Source organism: Quercus robur, chromosome 4 (assembly GCF_932294415.1).
Source record: "Quercus robur chromosome 4, dhQueRobu3.1, whole genome shotgun sequence".
In the NCBI taxonomy this organism is placed as follows: Eukaryota; Viridiplantae; Streptophyta; class Magnoliopsida; order Fagales; family Fagaceae; genus Quercus; species Quercus robur.
The window spans coordinates 12,106,025-12,129,915 of record NC_065537.1 but is presented as its reverse complement, the minus strand read 5'-3'; the positions used below and the strand labels follow the sequence as shown (position 1 = coordinate 12,129,915).

The window sequence follows — 23,891 nt, the reverse complement described above, 5'->3', positions numbered from 1 at the left end:
TTGATGGTTTACTTTACTCCAGGCTGATGGTAAAAAGGAACGAAGATTGTCTATTTTGGACTTCAAATGGAAAAGGGGAGTTTAGTGTGCTCGTGACGCACAACTAACTTTATCTTCACTTGTTGCCGGGGAGGCAATAGTGTTGTGGCTAGCAACAAAGAATTGCATTATGTGAACCATATGGAGGGATCCGAACTATTGAAAACAAAGAAGAATCAATATGCAAGATATTAAATATGCTCCTTGAGATCCTTTTTTTTTTTTTTTTTTAAATTGTACTTCGATTGGGGGGAGTGTCTTGAAGTTCTATTGTCATTTTTCAGACCTCATTTGTGTCCGTATGTATTTAAGGACTCTGTCCTTTGGGCGTTCATTCTTTCTAACAAATTATTCCCTTACTTACAAAAAAATACGAACGAGATTAGACCACATGCATATGCCATCAGTTTAGCAAAAAATAAAATTAAAAAAAAATAAAAAAGATGATAACTTACTAAAGTGATATCAAATAGTAATTTAAGTCAACAAAATCATACAATAAGTACCACTACCACTTGCACCAGAGAGAGAGAGAGAAGAAAGGGGGGGAAGAGTGTACAAACATAATTAAGCAGATCATCATGACAAACAAGGCATTTTGCTGTAACAAGGACCAGTATAAATCGTATAACGCAAACCAGTCATAGCCCTGTAATAAAAGTTCTCCCCAGTTTCTTAATTAAAGGAAAATGAACTACTCCACTTCAGCCAAGTAATCATCAATTTCAGCCGGTGTTAGTACTCTGCCAAAATTTAGATCATGTAAACAAGAAAACATAAGCAACCAAACTTCTGTACCTTTATAACCAAAGGGTGAATTAGGATAGTGAAGGTCAAAGCCAAAGTTTACAGAATTTAATTCAGAACTCAAATGGAAATATGATAGTGAAGGTCAAAGCCAAAGTTTACAGAATTTAATTCAGAACTCAAATGGAAATATGAACTTCTGTGATAAGTTTAAAATCAAAAACTGCATTGTTATAAATAACTGGGATTACTTTTAACATTCAACTCATATTTATGAAGATCCATAGTACATTTATGAATTAAAATATTATATCAAACAAAGTGTTTCATCTTCACATTTCTGTTAGGTCTTTAATTTTCAAATTCATGCTTGTACAAATGTAAACGAGTCAGGTTCAAACATGCCCCTGTGGCTTGGATAAAAACTAAGCCAAGCACAAAAATCAGATCTGTTTTACTTATTCATGCCATAGCATTATTCAACCATGATCTTAGATAAGAAACAAATACAAAAAAATACCAAGAAACCACCACCCCACCCTAAAAAAATTAAAAAATAAAAGGGGAAAAATCCACCTACAACCACGTGCAGTTATATGCAAAAGAGAACAGGGAAACTTGCCTGAACTTTTTGTCTGTACCAATTATGCCAATCTCAATGTTTTTGCTAGAGATTTGTCCCTCAAACCTAGACAGGACACAAGAATCATTAGCAAGCTGAATTAAACGAGAAGAATCTGGAATAATGCTAAAGTTAATACATTGCTACACAGTATTGTTGAAAGGGATTCCTCAGTGAAGCTATATTAAGCACGAATTTGATGAAAAATATTGAAAGAAGAGAGAATTAATTCCTCTTCCCTTAATAGATTTTAGGCAACTCTCTTTGAAAGGTAATGGGATATTAATCAACCAGAACAAAAAAGAACTAAAGAAAAATGCTTAGATTCATTTGATTGGCATTCATCAAAGAGAACCTTCACATTTGTACTGTGACAGTGGTTTTAGTATAGAAGTAGAACTCTAAGCTACAATGCCTACCCTTCCTTCAAGGTTAATATTGAAGTGTGGACAGCATCATCAAGCTCCATATCATCTGTATACCTGTAAGACGGACAGGTAAACAATATTATAGGAGGAAATTATGGCCAATGCAAAGAAAGTTGAAAGGGTAGTACATGTGAATTCCACATACATGAGCCCTAATTCAATTCATTTCATTGTATGAATTGAGACAAATGATATATTAACCCCCACCAACCAACCCCCCCACCCCCCCCCCCCCCCAAAAAAAAAAAAAAAAAAAAAAAGAAGAAAAAAGTTTCTCTAACACGTAGCTGGCAAGTGAATCAAACCTAATACCTCTTTTCAAGAAATGTCTTTGCATTAGAGACATTTTTCCCCATTGCAGAAGCTTTCCAAGAAAAATATGAACCTGATGGATCCACCTACAGCAAACGACAAATAACAGGAACATGTTAAGGTTGATGATAATTTCTACTGGAAAGTGTAATTTGAAAGAATAAATTCTAAAAGGCTTCCACGTCTGTGTCTCTGTTGCAAATCCAATTAAAATGCCTAACCAGAGTCTATCACATTTTTTTTTCAAAAACAATAGAAATGGGTTCAAGATACAAATCATGAAACTTTAACAATAAATAGACATTTATATGAGATTAATATTTTGTCAATCCTACTGTTAGATCACATGTTCTCTTTATGCTCATCATTTATTATCACATCCATGACTTCACACATTTAGTATATTTTTCAAAACATAAAAAACTCAAAATTTTGACATTTGTTAGATGAGATAGCCCTTAATTTCTGATCTTCTGTTCTATAGAAATGAACAAAAGTTTAACTTTGACATTTTTTTTCTCTGCAACCATGGAGCTCTCAGAAAATAACATGCTTTTTATCCAAAGCATATTGGAGGAGCATCATTTTGAACTCCAAAATCTGGGTTTTGGGTTTAGTTCAAACTATTTAATGCATGGCCATAGCATATATTATATATGGTGTCATAAATATAACTGGAACCAAAGTTCTGGGGAAAACAGAGCAAGAAAATTCAAGCCTGCTCATATGCATCACAAATATAAAATATAAAATCCATAGCTAACAGTCAGAAGACTGAAAAAGACTAGATCTTAACATGCCATGGGGTGTTATTCAAAAAAATTGGATTTTTACAGATGCGCACAGATGTTCTCATAAGCCCAAAATTTGTTGCATCACAGATTAAGAATCAGATCCAAATAAGATCTGACATTAATAATCTCTAACAGCTTGAGCTCAAATGCAATGGCATCTGAAAATTGGTTAACACAAGATTAGGACAGAACTGATGTACCTGATACAATTGTGGGCCTTTGTCGTCAAACCCAGCAACCAGTAGTGAAACTCCAAAAGGACGAACGCCACTAACAGAACCAAAAAAATAAAAATCAGAGTTCCAAAACAGGAATGAAATATGATTCTTTTGAAACTTTCCTTAGTTGAGTTTACACAAATCAAGCATCCACTAGTATTAAAGCTCTATAATTGAAAGTCAGGTTCAAAATCTGATTCATCCAATGACAATGCAGCTCCTCCTCCCCTTATAAGTTATAGGCGCAGGATGAGGTCATGGACTCATGACATATTGGGTGCATAACTTACCAATCATAAATAGATACAAAATCTAATTTGACCAACTTTAAGATCTTTTAAGTTTTTCGTGAAAATACACATCTAGAGAAAATCTTGGCAGATCATTTTCAATTATTCAAGTTTCTCAAACATACCAAATTATCCTCAACATGGAACAAATGGAAGTCCTGAGGGTCCCAAGGAACTCAATATAGGGGTATTCAAGATCATTCTAAAAGGACTAAAAGGAATTTTGGCAAACATGATTCAGTAATTCATTAGAAATCTGTTATTGATATCTTCATATCTTCTTTTTGTATGTAGAATAAGGTTGCAATTTGTGAACAATCAAGCCCAACAAGTGCGGGCCAAGCTCAACAAGCAGTTGGTCAGACCCAACCAATGGGGGCACCTCTTCCGTCGTTTTTGGGTAGTATCTAGGAAGCACGGGTGTGGATTCGGGTTCAGGTGTGGTGCGGCGACTCGGCAATTTTTGAAAAAGTAGGGTGCAAGTGCGGCAGAATACGTTTATTAATAAATTATTAAATATATTTTTATTTATATTTTCTATGTATTGCTAAGCATATTTTTTCATGTAATGGTAAACATATACCAATTTAAGAGCAATAGTGAATAAAAAACCTTTGGGATCAATTTAATATTTATAGCTAATATTTAGGGGTAAATTTTGCAAAATAATATTATTTTTTAATGATAAGTAATTATTTAAATTGATACAATTACTAAATTATTTGGCTATTATTAAGCTAAATGATATGAATTGTTGAATTTAATATAGTGTTTTAAAAAAATCATAATAAAGATATTCAAATTTGGGGGTTTTATTATAAATAAACAAATATGTTGGGATATTTGTAAACAAGGAGGCTTCCAAGAAGCTCCATTGCCAAGTCCCACCACTACCCACATGCATTGCTTTATTAATATCACATTCCAAGGCTCTATTTGAAAGCCTACACATCTCCACTTCGTCTTCTTCTTTTTTCTTTTTTCTTTTCTTCTTTCCTCACAAATCATTTGGTAGCAAATCTTTCTTCTTCTCCTTCCCTTTTTTTTTTCTCACGAATCTTTTGGTAGCAGATCTTTCTTCTTTCTCTTCTTATTCAGACAGAATCAGACCGAATCGGGGCCTGTTTCGGCCAGTTTCTCAGCCAGCTTCGGCGGATTTCGGCCCAAATTGGACCGAATCAACGCGAATCGGTTCCAAATCGGCTAGAATTGGCGCGAATTGAGGACAAAAAAAAAAAAAAAAAAAAAAAAGTGGCAAATCGGCACGTCGAGTGTGAATCGGCGTGTCAAAACAAGTTGGGTGCGGCGGCCCTGGAGCCGCACCCGTGCTTCCCAGGGTAGTATACCCCAAATGCCGCCACCACCTATGATGCCAATTCCCTAAACTTCACCAGACCCCTCACGATCTACTAAAGGGGTTATATCCGGCTTCTACATATCCCTTGAACAGACCAACATGGAACAACAGAAGCCACCAGACCAAAGTAACTTAGCAAGAGCTTGGCATCTGCCCCAAGTTACATTTTGTACTAGGAAAAGCAAAACTGATCCTAAATGAGTAGAAATTTCTCTGCAAGTTGGAGGCTACTTGAGGTAACAACTGGTGTCTAAACAGATGAAAAGTAAAATTCAGATTCGCATTGAATTTTAAACTCGTTTTGGAGTCATTTGCAAGATGATGTACTTGCATCCTTTCAAATCTCAATAACCTCAGCCTTGTGTCCTGTACATTTCTTTTTTCAAATCACCTATGATGAAGGTGCATAATGATACCCAACAGACTTCAACCACCCCCCCCCCCCCACAAAAAAATAAAAATAAAAATAAAAAACTTCCACTCTTCTCATAATGGGCATGAACTAAATGAAAGAAGCAAATCATATTCCAGAAGAGAAATAATTACCCAGACTGAGTGAACTCCTGCATAACAGCAGCAATTTCCCTTACAAGCTGTGTAACAGGGATGGGCTCCTATAAAATTCCATTGACATATCACTTAGCAACTTATAAATAATCAATTCACTCAATGAACAAAGTAACAAAAGAAAAGATTTTCTAAGTTGGGAATCCAAAATTTAAAAATAAAAAAAAAAAAAAAAATGCCATAAGTAAAACAAGCTAGTGAGTGAATCCAAAACTAAATTGACTTCAATCCAAATGAAGTCATACTTAACGCAAAGCATGTTCAACAAGATCAATTCAACTAATGTTCCTCCATGTAAGAGAGAGCAAGAAAAGACAATGCCCAAAAGAGGTGAATCATGAATGCCACTACAAGAACAACACAAAGACATTGCCACCTCAGAGATGGAAACAGAGTAAGATGCCAAAATGTGAATCTCTATTTCAAAAGAGCCAATGACCTTTAGGTCAAATAGCATTTCCCAGTCTCTCCAATGGAGTCATCCAAGGTATGAATTCCCCCTCTCTGGCCTCCCCCACATCAAAGAGTAGTGAAGTTTAACTCAAAATAGGAAGACGGAAACTAAGATTCCCTAATTAAAAAATCATAACCTAGATGCACAAATAATTGATGGTCCTCTCTTATTCTTCCGAGTAATTTAAAATATGTCAGCCCAAGGAAACCAGCAAGGGTAATCCAGGTTGTTTTAAAAGCCAAATACGGACATTAGTTAGCAACTAGTGGCATCTAACAGAACAAGAAAGGTCAAAATGGAGGTTTATGAAATATTATTGAAGTCTATGTAAATAAAACTTGATGGAACCACTATTAGAAAAAGATGAAAGATCGGAATGACAGAAAAGAGAAAGTCAGATGGTATGGTATGAAGACATGAGGTACAACAGCATATAATTAATATACAGCTTGAACTTTATTGTGTCGCAATGTGTGCAGAATGATAAATGCCAAAGAAAAATAAAATTGGTTACTATTCCACAACATAATGCACAGATTGATGATGATGATGATGAACTGACATGTCATTGGGTTAAAAACATCAAGAACCATAACTTGTCATCCTCACAATTTACATAAAATGAATATCTACATATATATATATATATATAGAGAGAGAGAGAGAGAGAGATAACTGGATGCTATTCCCCAACATAATGCACAGACTGATGATGATGATGAACTGACATGTCATTGGGTTAAAAACATCAAGAACCATTACTTGTTATCTTCACAATTTACATAAAATGAATATATATAGAGAGAAGCTTTTAGAAACATTATACCAGTGTATGATTCAGAGCAACTTCTGGAATGGCAGAAAATCAACCAAACAACCAAATTAATCATCAGTCACCAATAGAACCATGTAAAACAATCACCACATTCCTTAAAATTTTAAATGCAGAAAACAGCTAGTACTTCTCAAATGGAAGGCAACCAATTTCGATCAAGTTGGAAGGTTGTGAAATTTGCAGATTACCCTACGAGATCAATCCAGTCTAGGATACAGACTCCTAAACTATGAGTCTTTAGGAACACAATTGCAATCCAGTCAACAGAATATTATCTGCTTCAATCTAAACTCAGATCACTCTATCCAGGACACCAAAAAATTCATCCACGATAAATTCCTTTCAAAAAACTGTAAACAACCATTTTTTTACAAGTATGACATTGCCAAAAGCATAAACGATGTAGTATAAATCAAAGAGACAAAGGAGCAATAGCCTCTAATCAAAGCTTTACAACTTAGCACTATAAGTGAAACCAAATGATAATGTGACAAAATAATATCAAAGAGAGAGATATGGATGATGAGGAAAATGAAAAAAAACACAAAGGAAGTTGACACATACTTTGTATAAGCGGTGGTATTGCTCTGCCTGCTTTCTACTTTTTCGTACCAGAACTCGAAAGTCAGGACCCATGCCACTGCAGAAAAGTTCATTTTAGTTAAAACTCAATTGTTTACCATGTTTGAAGCGGAGGAAAAAATAAGTCCAACCAATACAATGAACACAAATAGAAAGGTTAATCATGTAGATAATGGCAACAACCAACAGGTTAGCTTGTTGTCAAGTGCCATTGTGCCAAATGAGATATCTCCTCCAACGAGGCAAGGAGAATAGTAAGAGAATTACAATGTAAATCAGCTACAATCTTATTTTAAAGGCAGGCATCCTTGCCATTTTGACTCTTTAAAAAGTGTTTCAAAAAGAAAATCATATGCTAAGACTTCCCCCAAAAGCTTAACATAAGCATACATACATCTTTGGATAGTAATATAAACCCGCAAATGTGGCAAATTCCATAGTCTATAGTTACTTACATTGTAATTCACAGTATGAGACAAAAGATGAATACATTTACTCAGAATTCACGTGATGACCAAGGCTAATATTTAATATGAGTAACCCAAGGCGTACAGCTGAGATGGTGGAATCACCTATTATACAACAATCCTCAGACATAACAACTAGTTCTCCACAAAATAACATTCCTAATCAAAATTGTCAGCCTAAATAAAATAACTAGCAAGGTCATATTTCTAAGTTAACCTAAATGTTACACAATTCTAGAAAAATACTTCTTAATTAACAAATAAAAGAAAAAAAAAATCCTCTATGTTTTCTCAAACTACTTATTATATCAAACACAGATATCATTACCAAGGGCATTAACACAATTAGACTACAACAAAACCTTAGTTCTAAAACTTTGGATTGGCTATAAATCCTCAACATATTAATTAGGTTCACCTCTTTGGGTTGGCTATATATCAGAATATATCATCAACATACTAATTAGATTCAGCTACATGTATACTTTTCATCATTCTTTCTGATCCAAAATCATACTCCCTCACCTTCTAACTTAACACGTCCTTTTTCACTATTTCTAGTTTTACCCATATATATAATTTTTGATAATTTAATAATAGGAGGAAGGGGGATTTGAAACCTATACATCTCCATTGGAAACACCAAGAGGTGCCAATTGAGGTACAAAGCTCTTGGCTTCTAGTTTTACTAATATTATTTTATGTTTTCCTCTTACCTCATTTTCATTCCCTCAATTTGAATCTAATAAGTTTTTCTTATTGGTACATTAATCACACTCCTTGGTGTATGACCAAACCATCTCCAACAAGTCTCCCTCATTTTCCTCAATAAGAATCACCCATCTTTAAATAAATTTCTTTATTTAGCATCCTATCTTTCCTGGTAGTTCCACTTATTTATCTTAATATTTGCATTTCTACTACTTCATTTTATGAACATGTTTCTTAATAGCCCAAGATTCAACACACACAGCATTGGTGTATGACCAAACCATCTCCAACAAGTCTCCCTCATCTTCTCATCAATAGGAATTGCCCCTATCTTTCCAAAAAAAAACCTTCTTCATTTAGTATCCTTTCTCTCCTTGTAGTTCCACTTATTTATCTTAATATTTTCATTTCAACTACGTTCATTTTATGAAAATGTTTCTTAATAATCCAAGATTCAACACCATAGAGCATGGCTGGCCTTATTTTAAGCAGTCTTATAAATTTTTCCCTTTAACTTACTACGTATTCGACAATCACACAATGGTCCACCCTTATGAATTATAGATCCAAGATATTGAAAGCACTCAATCTTTGGTATCTCTTCACCATCAAGTTTTACAATCCCTTCATCTTGGTTTCTACTTGTACTAGACATATGCTCCATGTACTCTATTTTAGTCCTACTTAGGCTACAACCTTCTAAAGCATCCTTCCAAATCTTCAACTTAGCATCAACTCCACGTCTACTTTCATCCACTAAAACTATCATCTACAAAAAGCACATGCCAAGAGACTTTATCTTAAATCAAGTTAGTAAGTTCATCCAAAACCTATATTGTGAGATATATACTTAATGTCGATCCTTGATACAAACCAATTATGAAAGAAAACTCATTTGTGATGTTCAACTTGTTCTCATGCTACTCACAACTCCGTCATACATATCCTTAAATCACCTTCATAAACTTTAGAAAAACTCATTTCTTTTCTAAAAACTGTCATATAACCTCTCTAGTTACCTCTTTAAAGGTGCATATGGTACTCATTCAAAAGAACATCTATCTCATCAGTTTTACACATCAAAATACAAAGGGAAAATCAAAATATGATTCCATTAATCAATTTCACACATCAAACGACAAAGGGAAATATACATATCAAAATATATATATACCAAAATTGTAGGGAATTCCCACTGCAGTAAAGACGTAGCAGTTGTAGCAATTATATACCCAATGATGAGGAAAAAAATTTACATCAATAAAATGCTGTGGGTTAAAACTAAAAGGTAAGAAGCATGCATTCTTTTGTGATGGCTTTAAGATGGAGTTAGGAGCATTAAGTCTAAGGCAGGAACCTTTTTAAGGCTTGTTTTCACATAAATGCCAAAAGAAAAAAAAAATGTATTCAGCACAAATGCAGCATCTATAGTCATGAGTAGTCCCCAATAAAAATCCATGATCCCATTATTCCTGAGGCAGTATGGCACAAAGGATGTAATATAACATTATATATATATATATATATATATATATTGAATAAATTAAACATGAAGGTCATATGGTACCTGTAAACAACTCCAATGTTTGGTGTTAATAATTGAATTTTCTGAACCTGAAAATCGAGCAAATTTAAAATATCAGCTCTGGTATACCATAAAAACTCTTGGAGAAGTTGTCCAAGAACCAAACACCACCAAAGTTCTGAAATAAAAAACTCATAATATGCACAAGATGTAGTTCATGGCATTTTTTTTTATAAGTACTAAAGAATTCTATTAACGGAAGGGCTTCCTAAAGATTACAACAGAAGACTTAAATGGTCAAAAAAGTCAACTAAATATTCCATTCCCTCCAAATAGGAGATAGTTCAAAAAACAAAGTGTGCATAAAACTTCCAAATCTTTGAATTCCTACAACACTGAAAGTTTCCTTAATAACATTCAAACATCTGAATCATCTTCTTTGACATAATAACATAACCAGACATAACCCAAGACACACCAAAAAGAGTAAGTACAAACAACCAAATATATCCTACCACTAGTCAATAAAGAAGGTGATTTACATACAATAATTCTCACAAGGATTACAGAAATTGTACTTTTGTCCTTAATACAAAATTGACCATAACTTGTTAAAGAAAAACTCAAATAGAAAAACCTGCTTCAATCCTAGGACACACATAATTAGACCTTTCAAATCACATGGATTTTATTTCAATTGGACTTCACGTGTGCCCCATAAGAAAAGTCTTGAATAGGAAAATTTACGAAGTAGTAACAAATTAATCTTCCATGGCCGCATCAATTGAGTTCAAATGTGTGCAAGTCTCCTGGTACAATAGATCAAAGAACAGGGATGCTCTAATGTTTATATTAGTATACAATTCCTTTAGGTGATGTAGCAATAAAAACATGTATGTAAGATCTCAGAGAATCTCTCCTAGTAAAACATAAAGAAAGGTTTGGAATGTTTCATTCATAACATAGTTTTTTCTGCACCAACAACATGCATTCTATAGACTGGGAAAAAAATGTCACTCACAGATGTTTCATCAACTAAGATAGATGGTAGTTTCTTCTCTGTTGCAATGACAACACCATTAGCAGCTGCAACAAGCAGTTGAACATATGTAAATAACAATAGCAATGACAACAAAGTAAGGCTAAATTATCGATATCACAAGACATTAAAACCTATAAAATAACATGAGAATGCAAACAATCTAGCAATTATTTTTAAGATCAAGGTTTCTGCTAGCAGGCAATAAAATCAGACATTATCCACTTAAGATGATAATAGAGAGAAATGTGATAATTTATTTTAAACATATTTTTAATGTAATGAACGAGAATATTAGAGAATATATAAGATAATAGGTGTATTTGAGAAAAAAATAGCAAACATGAACCTTTACAGTGAGAAGTTTTTTTAAGTTTCTACATACAAGTAATAAAATGAATAATCCTCAGTATTTCATGATTTTTTATATTTCTTTGTAAATCAAAACTAGAATATAATGCATCAATCTTAAGTTGTTAACCTTTTAAAAAAAAGGTAATATTTCATCATTCACAAAAAATAAAATAAAATAATAATAATAATAATAATAAAAGCTTTCAAACGAAAGGAAAACTGCAAGAACCTAAATTTTAAATAAATAAATAACAGAAATGTAGCGCAATGACTTATTTATTTTAACTTTATTCTAATAATAAAACTTTTAACAGTAATTAAACCAAATTAGAAGAGCAAATCTACTATACCACATCATAAACCATTACTTTACTACAATACCACAATTTGTTACTATTTTCCATTATCCATTGATTTTTATGTTTATATTGATTGAACTAACCATCCTGTTCAACAATTGGGGTGCATGTGTAACTTACCAAACACAGAAAAATGAATCCCAGGACTAACAAAGCATAGGCACTGTCAGATTACCTTTAATTCCTAAAGATGTTTGACCAGATCCCACAGCTGTTAGAGCATGTTCAATCTGGACAAGCTTCCCAGAAGGACTGTTTCAACATGTAACATGGTAATTGAAGATCAGGTGATTTAATCAAGGAATCACATAATGCTACAAAGTCATGTAACTTAGAATGTACATTCTAGCATACATCTGTGCATTCAGTTTTAAGTCCAAACCTGAAAGTGGTGAGAGAAAATGAGTACTGGCTATCCCCCATAATGTCTTGGACAAAAAATAACCCTGCAAAAAGGGAACTCACAAATGGTGAAATTTTTTTTTCAACAAGTAGTAGATAGTAATTAACCACAGACATGAGGCACACAAATGAGGCTACTATCACTAGGCTATCACTTGAACCCCAATCAGTCTTCTTGATATAAGTTATTATGGCCAAATTTCAAATGGGTTGGCCATCACAAATATCAAAACCCCTCAACCCTAGAAAACCTATATAATATCATTAAAATCATTAAAGTATCATTTTTTCCCATTGCTTCTCAATTTGTTTTTAGTTATGAACCATTTGAACGTAAAATTTCTGCTAGAGTCAATCTTATAAGACATAAATCCTTATTGGCTCAAGCCAATTGATTTTTTTCTTCTTCTTCTTTAAAAACACTAATCTAACTTTTGATTTGAGCAACGAAATCAATTTCAATTCTTTTACATTCTGAGTCATAGCCGTCACTTATTGAAAGCCATACCATTGATTACATCATAATTTATACCATACACATTGTATGTGTTAGATTCCCTAGAAAACCTATAAATGTCATTAAAATCAACAAATATCAATTTTTCCCATTGCTTCTCAATTAATGTTTAGCTCAGAACCAACTGAACATAAAAATTTCTGCTTGAGCCAAGTGTATTCATTTTCTTCTATAAATAAAATCATCTAACTTATTATTTCAGCAATGAAATCAATTTCAATGCTTTTACACTGATTCACAGCCATCACATATTGAAAGCCATATACCACTGATAACATTACAATATACAAAAACATGCTTCGAAGCTTACATTATATAGCGCACACATACACAAAGAGTTCAAATCTGTGTTAGATTCACAAGAAAAAAGCAGGAGAAAAAACGCAATACAAAGCGAGTTCAAAAATTTGAATCATAGGAAAAAAAAATTCTCCTAATCAGTCAATTTTGAAGCTTAAATTTTCATTATTTGAAAACTAAAAACAACTAAAAAAAAAAGGCATAAAGATCGATTTCGAGAAAAAAAAAAATTCTTAACTCTTCCGTCGGTTTTCTGAGCAACCAAACAGAATCTTAGTTAGGGTTTCTAGTAGAGATTTCAAATGTGTACCTGGATGGTTCAAAACGAGAGCGTTTCACACAGAGTGAGAGAAAGAGAGAGAGAGAGTTGAGGTTTCTTGCAGAGGAGTCTGTCGAATGTGAAAAATAAAGAGCACAAAGAGAACAAACACCGAATTATATAATATATAGCTTAAAGTAAAAAAATAATAATAAATAAAAATAAATAAATAAATCTAAACGACACCGTTTTGGGTTAGAGCATGCTATACTTTTCAGTGTTTCCGTGCTTTTCATTTTTCTTTTTTCTTTTTTTTCTTTTTTTAAAGTATTGAGAAGTTATACATTTACAATATTTTAACAACACATTTATAACAAATCCTAATTAGTAGATTCTTACAGGTTTCTTATTGAAGAATGATATATTCACAATATTTTCACAATATTTTTACAACAAATCGTAAGTAGTAAGTTGTTACTGGTTGTTATTGTTGGGACAAAAAAGTAATATTAATATTGGATTCAAATTTGAACCAATAACAACTAACCACTTATGATTTGTTATAAAAATATTGTATAAATGTTATAGACGTAACATCTCTCTTATTGATTTGAATCCACCACTGAAATTACTTTCTTTCCCACTAATAACAATAATCTACAACATAAGATTTGTTGTGAAAGTATTATGGACATAACATTTCTCTTAAGTATTACTATATTTTTCTCCAAAAAAAAATCACATACTTTCAAAATTCAATTCATACTCATCTTTTTCATCTAACTCACATTGCTAATTTTTTTTTTTTTTTTTTAGCAGAAACAACAATAGACTTATTTATACATAATCACATTGTACAATGAAAAAGAGAAAAGATGAATATTCTTTTACCAAACAATGACCTCATTTTTCTCTTCTTGAACACATGATGCAACAAACACTTCACCTCTGTTGTTGGGTATAAGAAAATCAAATCCCACTGATGTGATCTAGGAAAACCATCCACATCCAGTCAAGTTTTAGACCTTAAAAAAAAAAAAAAAAAAAAAAAACCCTATTTGGGACCTTCTTCTGTCTCTAGGATCCCAAGCCCTCAACAATTAAGGCTTAAAATTTTGATGTGGAAGGAAGGGGTGGAAGAGTACCACCACCAAAGGGTTGAGAAAGACACAAGCTATCACTATTAATAGCTTGTTTTTTGTGAGTAAGAGACTCTAACGGAGAAGGAACTATGGATGGGTGTTTGGTTGAATGAAGATAGTTATTTTGTATATCAAGAGATGATTGAATGTTGTAATTATCCTTCTCGCCTACCAATTGTTGCCTAGAGCACGTATCCTTCTTGTTATTTGTTGGAGTATTTGTATTTGAAATACTTTCCTCCAAAATAGTGGTAGACTTATCTGAAGGAAGTACCTCATTGGTTTTAGATACCTCCTGTGATGCCCTAATTTGATTGATTGTGTGATATGTGTGGGTGTGTGATGAGTCCCACATTGGGCATATACTAGGTTGAACTAGGCTTTATTAATAACTACAAGGAACCTCAATTGTGACTAGTCCTTTTGAGGTATAGCGCAAATATGACTACCGTTTTTCCTTAGATCGTTACATATGGTATCAAAGCATTGGTTTATGATTCTATAGACTTATAGGTTTAATCTTGAGATTATTTTGGAACAAGAGTGTGATCATGAGGAATTTTAGTGTTAGAATTATTTGACCTTTCATTGTTTTTTTAAAGCATGTAGGGATGGTTGTTGTACTAACTGTGTGCTTGGTTTGACCTTCAGGGATATTTAAAATATGTACTTATGATACATTGTTGTATTGCTTAAAGAAATGGCTTCACCAAGGAGGAACACAAGGAACGGTCAATCGAATGCTAGGGGAACCACTAATCTTCAGGCTATTATTGAAGTCATTGGTGGCTTAATCAATATAGTGCAACATCAAGTAGGAGCCACCAATCCAACTAGTGCTCTGGAGAAGTTTAGAAAGCTTGACCTTCCTCCTTTCAAGGGTACAAAGGATCCAATAGAGGCTGACAACTGGCTTAAGGAGCTGGAAAGGCTCTTTAGGGCAATGGAGGTTAGAGATAAGCAACGAGTTATCTTTGCTGTTTTCGTATTCAAAGGTGATGCATTGGAATGGTGGGAGTCCACGGTGAGGACACATGGGAGAGAAGTTATAACTTGGCAGCATTTTGTTGGGCTCTTTCGTAAGAGGTATTTTCCCGATAGTCTAATGGTCCAAAAGGAAGTTGAGTTCATTCACATAGCACAGGGTACTTAATCAATGTATAAGTATGAGCGGAAATTTGCTGAATTATCCTGCTTTGCTCCACACATGGTTGACACGGAAGCAAGGAAGGCTATGAATTTTGAAAGGGGCTTAAGGGAGGAAATTCAGGGACCGGTTTCCATGTTCAAATTGGAAACATATGCAGAGGTGGTATATCGAGCTCTCATAGCAAAGAGAAATTGCAATCGTCTCTCAAAGGCCAATGATCAGGAGAGGAAGCCAAATCAGAGTAATTTTCTTCAGGGAAAGTCTAGTGAAAGTTCATTCAAGAAGCAAGGGGTGCCTGATTCAAACAAGAAGACACATAGGACTTGTCCAAGGTGTGGAAAGGCTCATAGTGGAACATGTTATTTAGAGTCAGGAGCATGTTTTAAATGTGGCAAGACTGGACACTTCATCAAGGATTGTCCAAATTTGCGAGTTTAACAAACTACCAATACAAATGGGAGCCAACAAAAACCCAAGGTTCAAGGTCGAGTTTTTGCTTTGACTAAACAAGATGCCGAGGCATCCCCTTCAGTGGTTTCAAGTACACTTCTTGTTTCTAGTCAACTTGCACAAGTGTTATTTGATTCTAGTTCAACACATGCTTTCATCTCACATAGATTTACTCAAAGGCTAAATATGGTACCTAAAAGTCTATATTATGAATTGTGTGTTGCTACACCTTCTAGACAACAAATGAATACCAATAAAGTTTATAAGTTTTATAATGTTTTAGTTTCTGGGAGGGAATTAGAAGCATATCTTATATTGTTGGATATGTTTGAATTTGATGTGATATTCGGAATGGATTGGTTATCTACTTTTCATGCTTCTGTAGAGTGTTTTGGAAAGAAAGTGGTATTTAGAATTCCTAGAGAAACAGAATTCTTCTTTGAGGGAGATCGTGTGGTGAAACCACCTTTATTGGTTTCAGCTATGCAAGCAAGACAATTGCTTAGGAAAGGTTGTGAAGGGTCCTTTGCTTGTGCTTTAAAGGGTGATAAAATAGAATTAAAAGTTGAAGACATCCTAGTAGTGAAAGAGTTTCCATATGAGTTCTCAGATGACTTACTTGGATTACCTCCTGACAAGGCAGTTGAGTTCACCATTGACCTAGGTCATGGTACCAACCCAATTTCCAAAGTACCATATAGAATGGCCCTTGCAGAGCTCAAGAAATTGAAGGAGCAATTGCAAGACTTGCTTGATAAAGGCATTATTCGGCCTAGTGCTTCCTCTTGGGGGGCTCTAGTATTGTTTGTTAAGAAGAAGGATGGTAGTATGCAGTTGTGCATTGATTATAGGGAGTTGAATAAGGTAACCATAAGAAAAGTACACTTTGCCATGAATTGATGATTTGTTTGATCAACTTCAAGGCACTCAAGTCTTCTCTAAAATTGACTTGAGATCTGGTTACCATCAATTAAGAGTTAAGGAGGATGACATCCCAAAGACAGCTTTTTGAATTAGGTATGGTCATTATGAGTTCTTAGTGATGCCTTTTGGTCTGACTAATGCTTCAGCTTTTTTTATGGATTTGATGAATAGGGTATTTCATAAGTACTTGGATTGGTTTGTTATTGTATTTATTGATGACATCTTGGTTTACTCTAAAAGCCAAGAAGAGTGTGAGGAACACTTGAGGAATGTTTTGCAAATTTTAAGGGACAAGAAGTTGTATGCTAAATTGAGGAAGTGTGAGTTCTAGTAGAATCAAGTGGTGTTCTTAGGGCATGTGATCTCTAGAGATGGAATTATAGTGGAGCCTAGTAATATTGAAGCAATATTTAATTGGGCTAATTTAACTAACGTAAGTAAGGTCAGAAGTTTTTTGGGCCTTGCTGGTTATTATAGAAGGTTTGTGGAAGGATTTTCTAGTATTACAACTCCTTTGACTCGATTAACTCAAAAAAAAAAATGCAAAGTTTGATTGGACTAATGAATGTGAAAGGAGCTATGAGGTTTGGTAAGAAGGGTAAGTTAAGCCCTAGATATGTGGGGCCCTTTGAAATTTTGGAATGAGTTGGTTCTATTGCTTACCGGCTTGCCTTACCACTGGCTATGTTAAGGTTACATAGCGTATTCCATGTATCCATGTTGAGAAGGTATGTCCCTGATCCTTCTCATATTTTGAGTTATAAGCCACTCCAAGTTCAAGAGAACTTGTCCTATGAGGAAGTTCCAATTCAAATTTAGGATCATAAAGAGCAAGCGCTATGTAATAAGACTATAGCTTTGGTCAAAGTATTATGGAGGAATCATTCCACAAAAGAAGCCTCATGGGAGCGTAAAAATGAAATGCAATCCAAATATCCCCTGTTATTTCAATATTAGGGGTATGTTTTGAATTTTCGAAGATGAAAATTTTATAAGAGGGGGAGATTGTAACACCTACATCACTTAAATTTAATTTTTTTTCTTCTAGAGTGGAATTGGTGATTTATTTGATTTGTTTAGAAGGTGATCTTATTTTGTTTTATGATCATTACAAAGAAAATAAATAAAAGAAGATGTAACATGGAGAGTTACTTTGTGGGTTATTTATATAAAACCTTTAGTCTTCATTCTTATCAGTTAGGAAAAATGATAATGGATTAAAACCTATTTGAATTAGAAGTTTAAAAGTCTGTTTGGGAACAGCTTATTTAGCTGAAATTGAAAATTTTTTACTAAAAGTCTAAAAAATAAGGTTAAAAGCTAGTTGAATAGTATAATGAGACCCATGAATAGTACCAAAAAAAAGCTAAAAACTCAAATAAGCTGAAGCTTGTAGCTTATCCCAAACGGGCTCTAAGTGTTATTGGAATGTTTTAGAGTTCCAACCTATCTAAACAGATAAACCTTTATTTGGGGCTAATTGAGAATTAAAGTCTTGGAAGCATATTTAAGTTTTATGGGCTTCTTAGAGATTAAAGAGATAAGTTTTAGTGGATTTTAAACTCCAGCCCAAATAGGAAACATATTTAACGTGTAAAGCTGAAAAGTAAACTTAGGGTTTCTTGCGTGAAAGGTAGAGAAAGAGATTGCAAGAAAAAAATTCTGCATCCGTGTGGTCAGGTATATATCTCACTCAAAGATCTATGGGAACAAACTACGAAGCTAGTGTAGTCTATAGATTTGCATGATTATTCCATATGAACTCATGAATAGGTGTTAAGTCTTTAAATGTATAGTTACTGGACTTCGTGCAACTTTGGAGTGGTGCTAATTAAGTTCATGACCCTCGTAATCTATAATATTGTTTCTAGTTTCAAATACTTCCGTCAGTACATGCATAAACTTATTTGGATGCCATATATATATATATATATATATATTGGGTTAATATCATCAACAAGCATATGTTTATTTGGAAAGTCAACTTGTACTGAGAGAACTTCTAAATAACATAGATATCTACGTATTCGGCTCATTGGAATTGTTTACTAGGTATTGATTTTTGGAATACTTGATAAAACAATTGAGTACTAAATTAGTTGTAGTTTCAGAATAAGTTGTGATATAAGAATTTTAAGAATGAAATTTATATTTTCATTGCTGACTTAGGGTATCCATTCTTATTGAGTTGCCTTGTCCTTATTTAGGTTCTAGTTGACATTGATTCAAACAGTTGAAGTGAAGTTTGGTTTAGCAACTAGAGGTAAGTAGACTTCTAAACATGACATTTCTCAAGACATGTATATATATATATATATATATATATAAACATACTCATATTTGCAAAAGTGAAGTTTCAAAATCTTTTATCATTGTCAATGCTTTATACATACCTGAATTTTACTATTTCTTGTATGTTTCTTTCAAACTATATATGTTAAGAATGACTCAAAAACTATATTTTTGAGAAAGTATTCATTATATGATATATGATTACCAAATTGTAATAAAGTAAGAATGTTTTCTAGTGGTCAGTTAGACAGTCTGCAACCTTTGCCATATGGTAAGAATGTTTTCTAGTGGTCAGTTAGACAGTCTGCAACCTTTGCCAACACAGGCTTAAGTATTGGTCTTCGGGCAAAGTAGTGTTATTGTGGTATGGTGCAGTGTTATCATTTGCTCTTTGAAGCCAGTGTTACCTCTTTGAGGTTATTGTTATTGTTTCCCATGGAAATCACCCAAAAGTGTTTTTGCATTTTATGTCTTGTCGGCTAACCTTTCTAAACTAAATTATTGATTTATTGTTGTTGGCCTTTATAAGTGGAAAAAAAAATTGTTTATTACCATATTATACTATTTCTATTTGTCAGGAAGAAAACATTTAATTATAACTATGTAATCAGTAAATAAAATAGTAACCACTTTAGTTGGCCAAAATACACTAAATAGGTAAAAACAATATAATATAGTAATAAACAAATTTTTTTTTCCACTTATAAAGGCCAACAACAATAAATCAGTAGTTCAATTTAGAAAAGTTACCAGACAAGAAATAAACTACACTAAAACACTCGGTGGGTGATTCCCATGGGAAACAATAACAATAATCTCAAAGAGGCAACATTGGCTCTAAAAAGCAAACAATAACACTAGCTCCAAAAGACAAATGATAACACTGCATCACACCATAATAACACTACTTCGCCTGAAAACCAACACTTAACCCTATGTTGGCAAAGGTTGCAGACTGTCTAGCTGACCACTTGAAAACATTATTACTTTATTATAATATGGTCAATACAAATCATATATCATGAATACTTTCTCAAAAATATAGGGCACGTTTGGTAGACTGTAATAAGCACTGTAATGTAACAGTTATTCCTATAGTTTAGCTATTCAATAGTTTGATTATGTTTTTATTACAGGGAATAGTCGTTCCTTATGAATAAGAATTCTTTAAAATGAAGAATAACTATTCCTCTCTAAAATGGTTGTAATAGCTATTCCTTAGTAGATATAATAATTTATAACATTAATATATTTCCAAATAAATAAACTTTCTATATCCACCTAACAATTATGGAAATAAAAAATCATCAAAAAATAACTCATCTCTCTAAAATTTAAAATATATTGTTTTCTAGGAAATATAATTATAAGAATGAGATATTTCCAGAAATAGATCATAAGTTTTATTCTAATGTTACAACTCACAACCAAACTAATAAATAGGTTTAGTTATTCCATTACAACACATTTTATTCCTGGTAATAAAGATTACCATTCCTGTTGTAATCCACATTCAGTGTACCAAACGTACTCATAGTTTTTGAGTCATTATTAACATATACAGTTTGAAAGAAACATATAAGAAATAATGCATTGACAACGATATAAGATTTTGAAACTTCACTTTTGCAAATATATATTGTGGGGACCGGCCCAGAATAGTAGGTTGGCTGGGTCCTGGGCCCGTCCGAGGACCATTCTGTCCGAGGAGACGTCGCGGCCCAGAATCCTTGCTCAGGCCCACTGGAGCAAAGAGGACACGTCCGAGGAGTAATTCCTCCTCGAACGTTCCAAAGTCCAAGTCAAAGGTGCATCCCAACTACTGTAGCTCTCACTCCAAGCACGTAAAAAGAAAGGAGACCCAAAATATCCCAGCAAAGGCTGTCACCACCGCATTAAATACACCACAGCTACTCTCCTGGCCGCATTAATGAAGAGAATACTCCTGAACAGTGCTACCTTGGTCACCGCAACTCACAAATAACTAGTAGGGGTGTCTGATGGGACAGGTGCTCAAGTAGGGGTTTGGATGATCAACAAGTATAAGGCTCAGATGATAAAAGAGGGTCTATATAATATGTAAGAGTCCCCCAAGAGAGGGGGACGGAGGAAAAAAGGAGAGAAGGAATAGAGGAGCAAAGGTTCATTGTACGAATGCATGCCCATGAATAAAATTCCCCCCTTCACATCCACTTTCTTCATTCTTGTTGCTATATCTCCTGAGCCCATGCAACGAACCGTTTAAGCCAACTGGAACCAAGTTCTTCAGCCCACACTCTACAAAAATTCATTGTGTGGGACCTTTTGGGCCAAGGCCTGACCATCCAGGACCGAGTCAACCAAAATCGTGTCCCTATATATATATATATATATATATATATATGTTTTGGGAGACGTCATGTTCTGAAATCCACTTACCTCTAGTCGCTAAACTAAACTTTACTTTAACTGTTTGAATCAATGTCAACCATAACCTAAATAAGGACAAGACAACTCAATAAGAATGGGTGCACTGGTAGCAATGAAAATATAAATTTCACTCTTAAAATTTGTATCTCACAACTTATTTTAAAACTACGACTAATTTAGTACTCAATTGTTTTATCAAGTACTCCAAAAATCAATACCTAGTAAACAATTCCAATTCCAATGAGCCGAATACGTAGATATCTATGTTTTTTAGAAGTTCTCCCTGTACAAGTTGAATTCCAAATAAACATATGCTTGTAGATGATACTAACCCAATATATATATATATATATATGGCATCCAAATGATCTTATGCATGTACTGACGGAATTTTTGAAACTTGAAACAATATTATAGATTACAAGGTTTATGAACTCAGCACCACTCCAAATTTGCGTGAACTCCAGTAACTATACATTTAAAGGCTTAACACCTATTCTTGAGTTCATATGGAATAATCATGCAAATCTATTGACTACACTAGTTTCGTAGGTTATTCCCACAGATCTTTGAGAGAGAGAGATATACCTGATCACACCGACCACATGGATGCAGAATTTTTTTTCTCATAATCTTGCAGTCTCTTTCTTTACCTTTCACACAAGAAACCCTAAGATTTCTCTTCAGCTTTACACGTTAAATATGTTTTCTACCTGGACTGGAGTTTAAAACCCACTAAAACTTATCTTTTTAGTCTCAAAGAAGCCCATAAAGTTTAAATATACTTCCAAAACTTTGGGCCCGTTTAGTACGTATGTTTAAACGACAGTTTTTAGTTTTTGGAAATACGTGTGAATTAAAAAGTGTGTGAAAATACGTATAATGCTATTTAAAAACTGAAAACATGTGTTTAAGTTGATATACCAAACAGGCCCTTTATTTCCCAATTAACCTAAAATTAAGGTTTATCTATTTAGATAGGCTAGAACTCTAAAGGATTCCAATAACACTTAAACTTCTATTCCAAATAGGTTTTAATCTTTTATCATTTTTCCTAATGGATAAGGATAAAGACTAAAAGTTATATATAAATAACCCACAAAGCAACTTTTAGTGTTACATCTTCTTTTATTTATTTTCTTTGTAATGATCATAAAATAAAATAATATCACCTTCAAAACAAATCAAATAATCACCAATTCCACTCTAGAAGCAAAAAAAATAAATTTAAGTGAGGTTGGTGTGATCAAACAGATTCTAAGTCAATGCCTTCGTGACTTGATACTAAGTTGCTCGAACCCTATTGTTGATACCAAGCTTGAGCCTTGTGGCCTGGACTAGCACCGCTATCCCAAAGCTCGGCTACGATCATGGCTTGCTGCCAAACCCAAAATTATTGAAAAGCATAGGGTCGGGTGGTTAGACCCTCTCAGGTCTGCCCTCACCTCGGAAACTGACCTTAGTCAAGTTGGGTGGTATTCTACTCCTCCACTATGGTTACATTCGAACTCCCAGACCAACTTTATAAGCAAATGGATGCAATCTTAAGAAGATTCACAACTAGTTTGTAGGTTGAAAAATCCAAAGGTTGCTTCTCTTGGTAATAGGCCCATGGATAAAGAGTTCGATTCTCATTTGTTTTATAAGATTTGCAATGGCAAGATACATTTGATTTGATAGTTCTTGGGACTTACAGAGTAAATGCATAAGCAAAATTTTTGCCTTATTTGGCAACAGTACGCACGGAAATGACCAAGATAGCTCTTTAGGATGACCAGGTAGCTCTTTAGGATGAATTTTGAAGGATCTTCTGTCGAGGGTGACGTAATTTTTTGTTTCTAAATTCTCTTGGTTTAGTTTAATAGGTCTCCAAAATGTGGCTACAAGATAGAAGATAGTAGTCTTAAGCTCAGTGTTAACATATAAACATAATTAAAAGAACAAAAAAGAGAGATCCGCTGGCTGTAAATTAATGTGAATTGGATGATATTCCAAGTGGATAGAAAGTGAAATTTTGGCCTTTGAATTTTGAAGAGAAATAAGCTAGGAAAATTTTTAGTTACTCTCAGAGTATGGAGAAATGATACTTCCTCTTCTCACATTCATGATAGACCCTATAATGAATTTAATAAGTAGACCTCACTATAAATATAAAAGGAATGAGTACCATTCTTCATGCTTTGAAAGTACCTAAAAATTACTCATCTGCTGGACAGGCTTAACAATTACCCTCAACAAATGGCTTGCCAAAGGCTTATGCTGTCATCACGTTATTTTTTAACATTCTACTTTGATTTGCAGTCATTACTCATTAGTGACAATATAGAAGAAATGATGCACCCCAAC

At 33.7% G+C, this 23,891-nt stretch overlaps 2 protein-coding genes across 2 annotated transcripts; one reads left to right on the top strand and one right to left on the bottom strand.

Annotated features, from left to right (window-relative positions):
* Positions 1-490: 490 nt before the first annotated feature.
* On the bottom strand, positions 491-13,342 carry LOC126720595 (proteasome subunit alpha type-2-B). The gene is made up of 12 exons (XM_050423198.1): positions 13,230-13,342; positions 12,083-12,146; positions 11,876-11,952; positions 10,970-11,034; positions 9,991-10,037; positions 7,228-7,303; positions 5,354-5,421; positions 3,143-3,212; positions 2,149-2,234; positions 1,828-1,890; positions 1,409-1,474; positions 491-782 (listed from the first exon to the last, which is right to left on the bottom strand). The coding sequence occupies exons 2-12, from the start codon at positions 12,121-12,123 to the stop codon at positions 734-736; spliced, it is 708 nt and encodes a 235-aa protein (XP_050279155.1). The 5' UTR covers positions 12,124-12,146; positions 13,230-13,342; the 3' UTR covers positions 491-733.
* Positions 13,343-15,020: 1,678 nt separating this feature from the next.
* On the top strand, positions 15,021-15,473 carry LOC126721379 (uncharacterized). Its single transcript, XM_050424422.1, has one exon. It carries the CDS (start codon positions 15,021-15,023, stop codon positions 15,471-15,473), a length of 453 nt encoding a protein of 150 aa, XP_050280379.1.
* Positions 15,474-23,891: the final 8,418 nt, after the last annotated feature.

Coding starts and splice junctions, on each gene's coding strand:
- LOC126720595 (XM_050423198.1), bottom strand. CDS start 12,123: ATGGGGGATAGCCAGTACTCATTTTCTCTCACCACTTTCAG. Junction 7,304..9,990: donor AACATTGGAGTTGTTTACAG/GTACCATATGAC, acceptor ACTTTTCTGCAG/TGGCATGGGTCCTGACTTTC. Junction 1,475..1,827: donor ATATTAACCTTGAAGGAAGG/GTAGGCATTGTA, acceptor TGTCCTGTCTAG/GTTTGAGGGACAAATCTCTA.
- LOC126721379 (XM_050424422.1), top strand. CDS start 15,021: ATGGCTTCACCAAGGAGGAACACAAGGAACGGTCAATCGAATGCTAGG.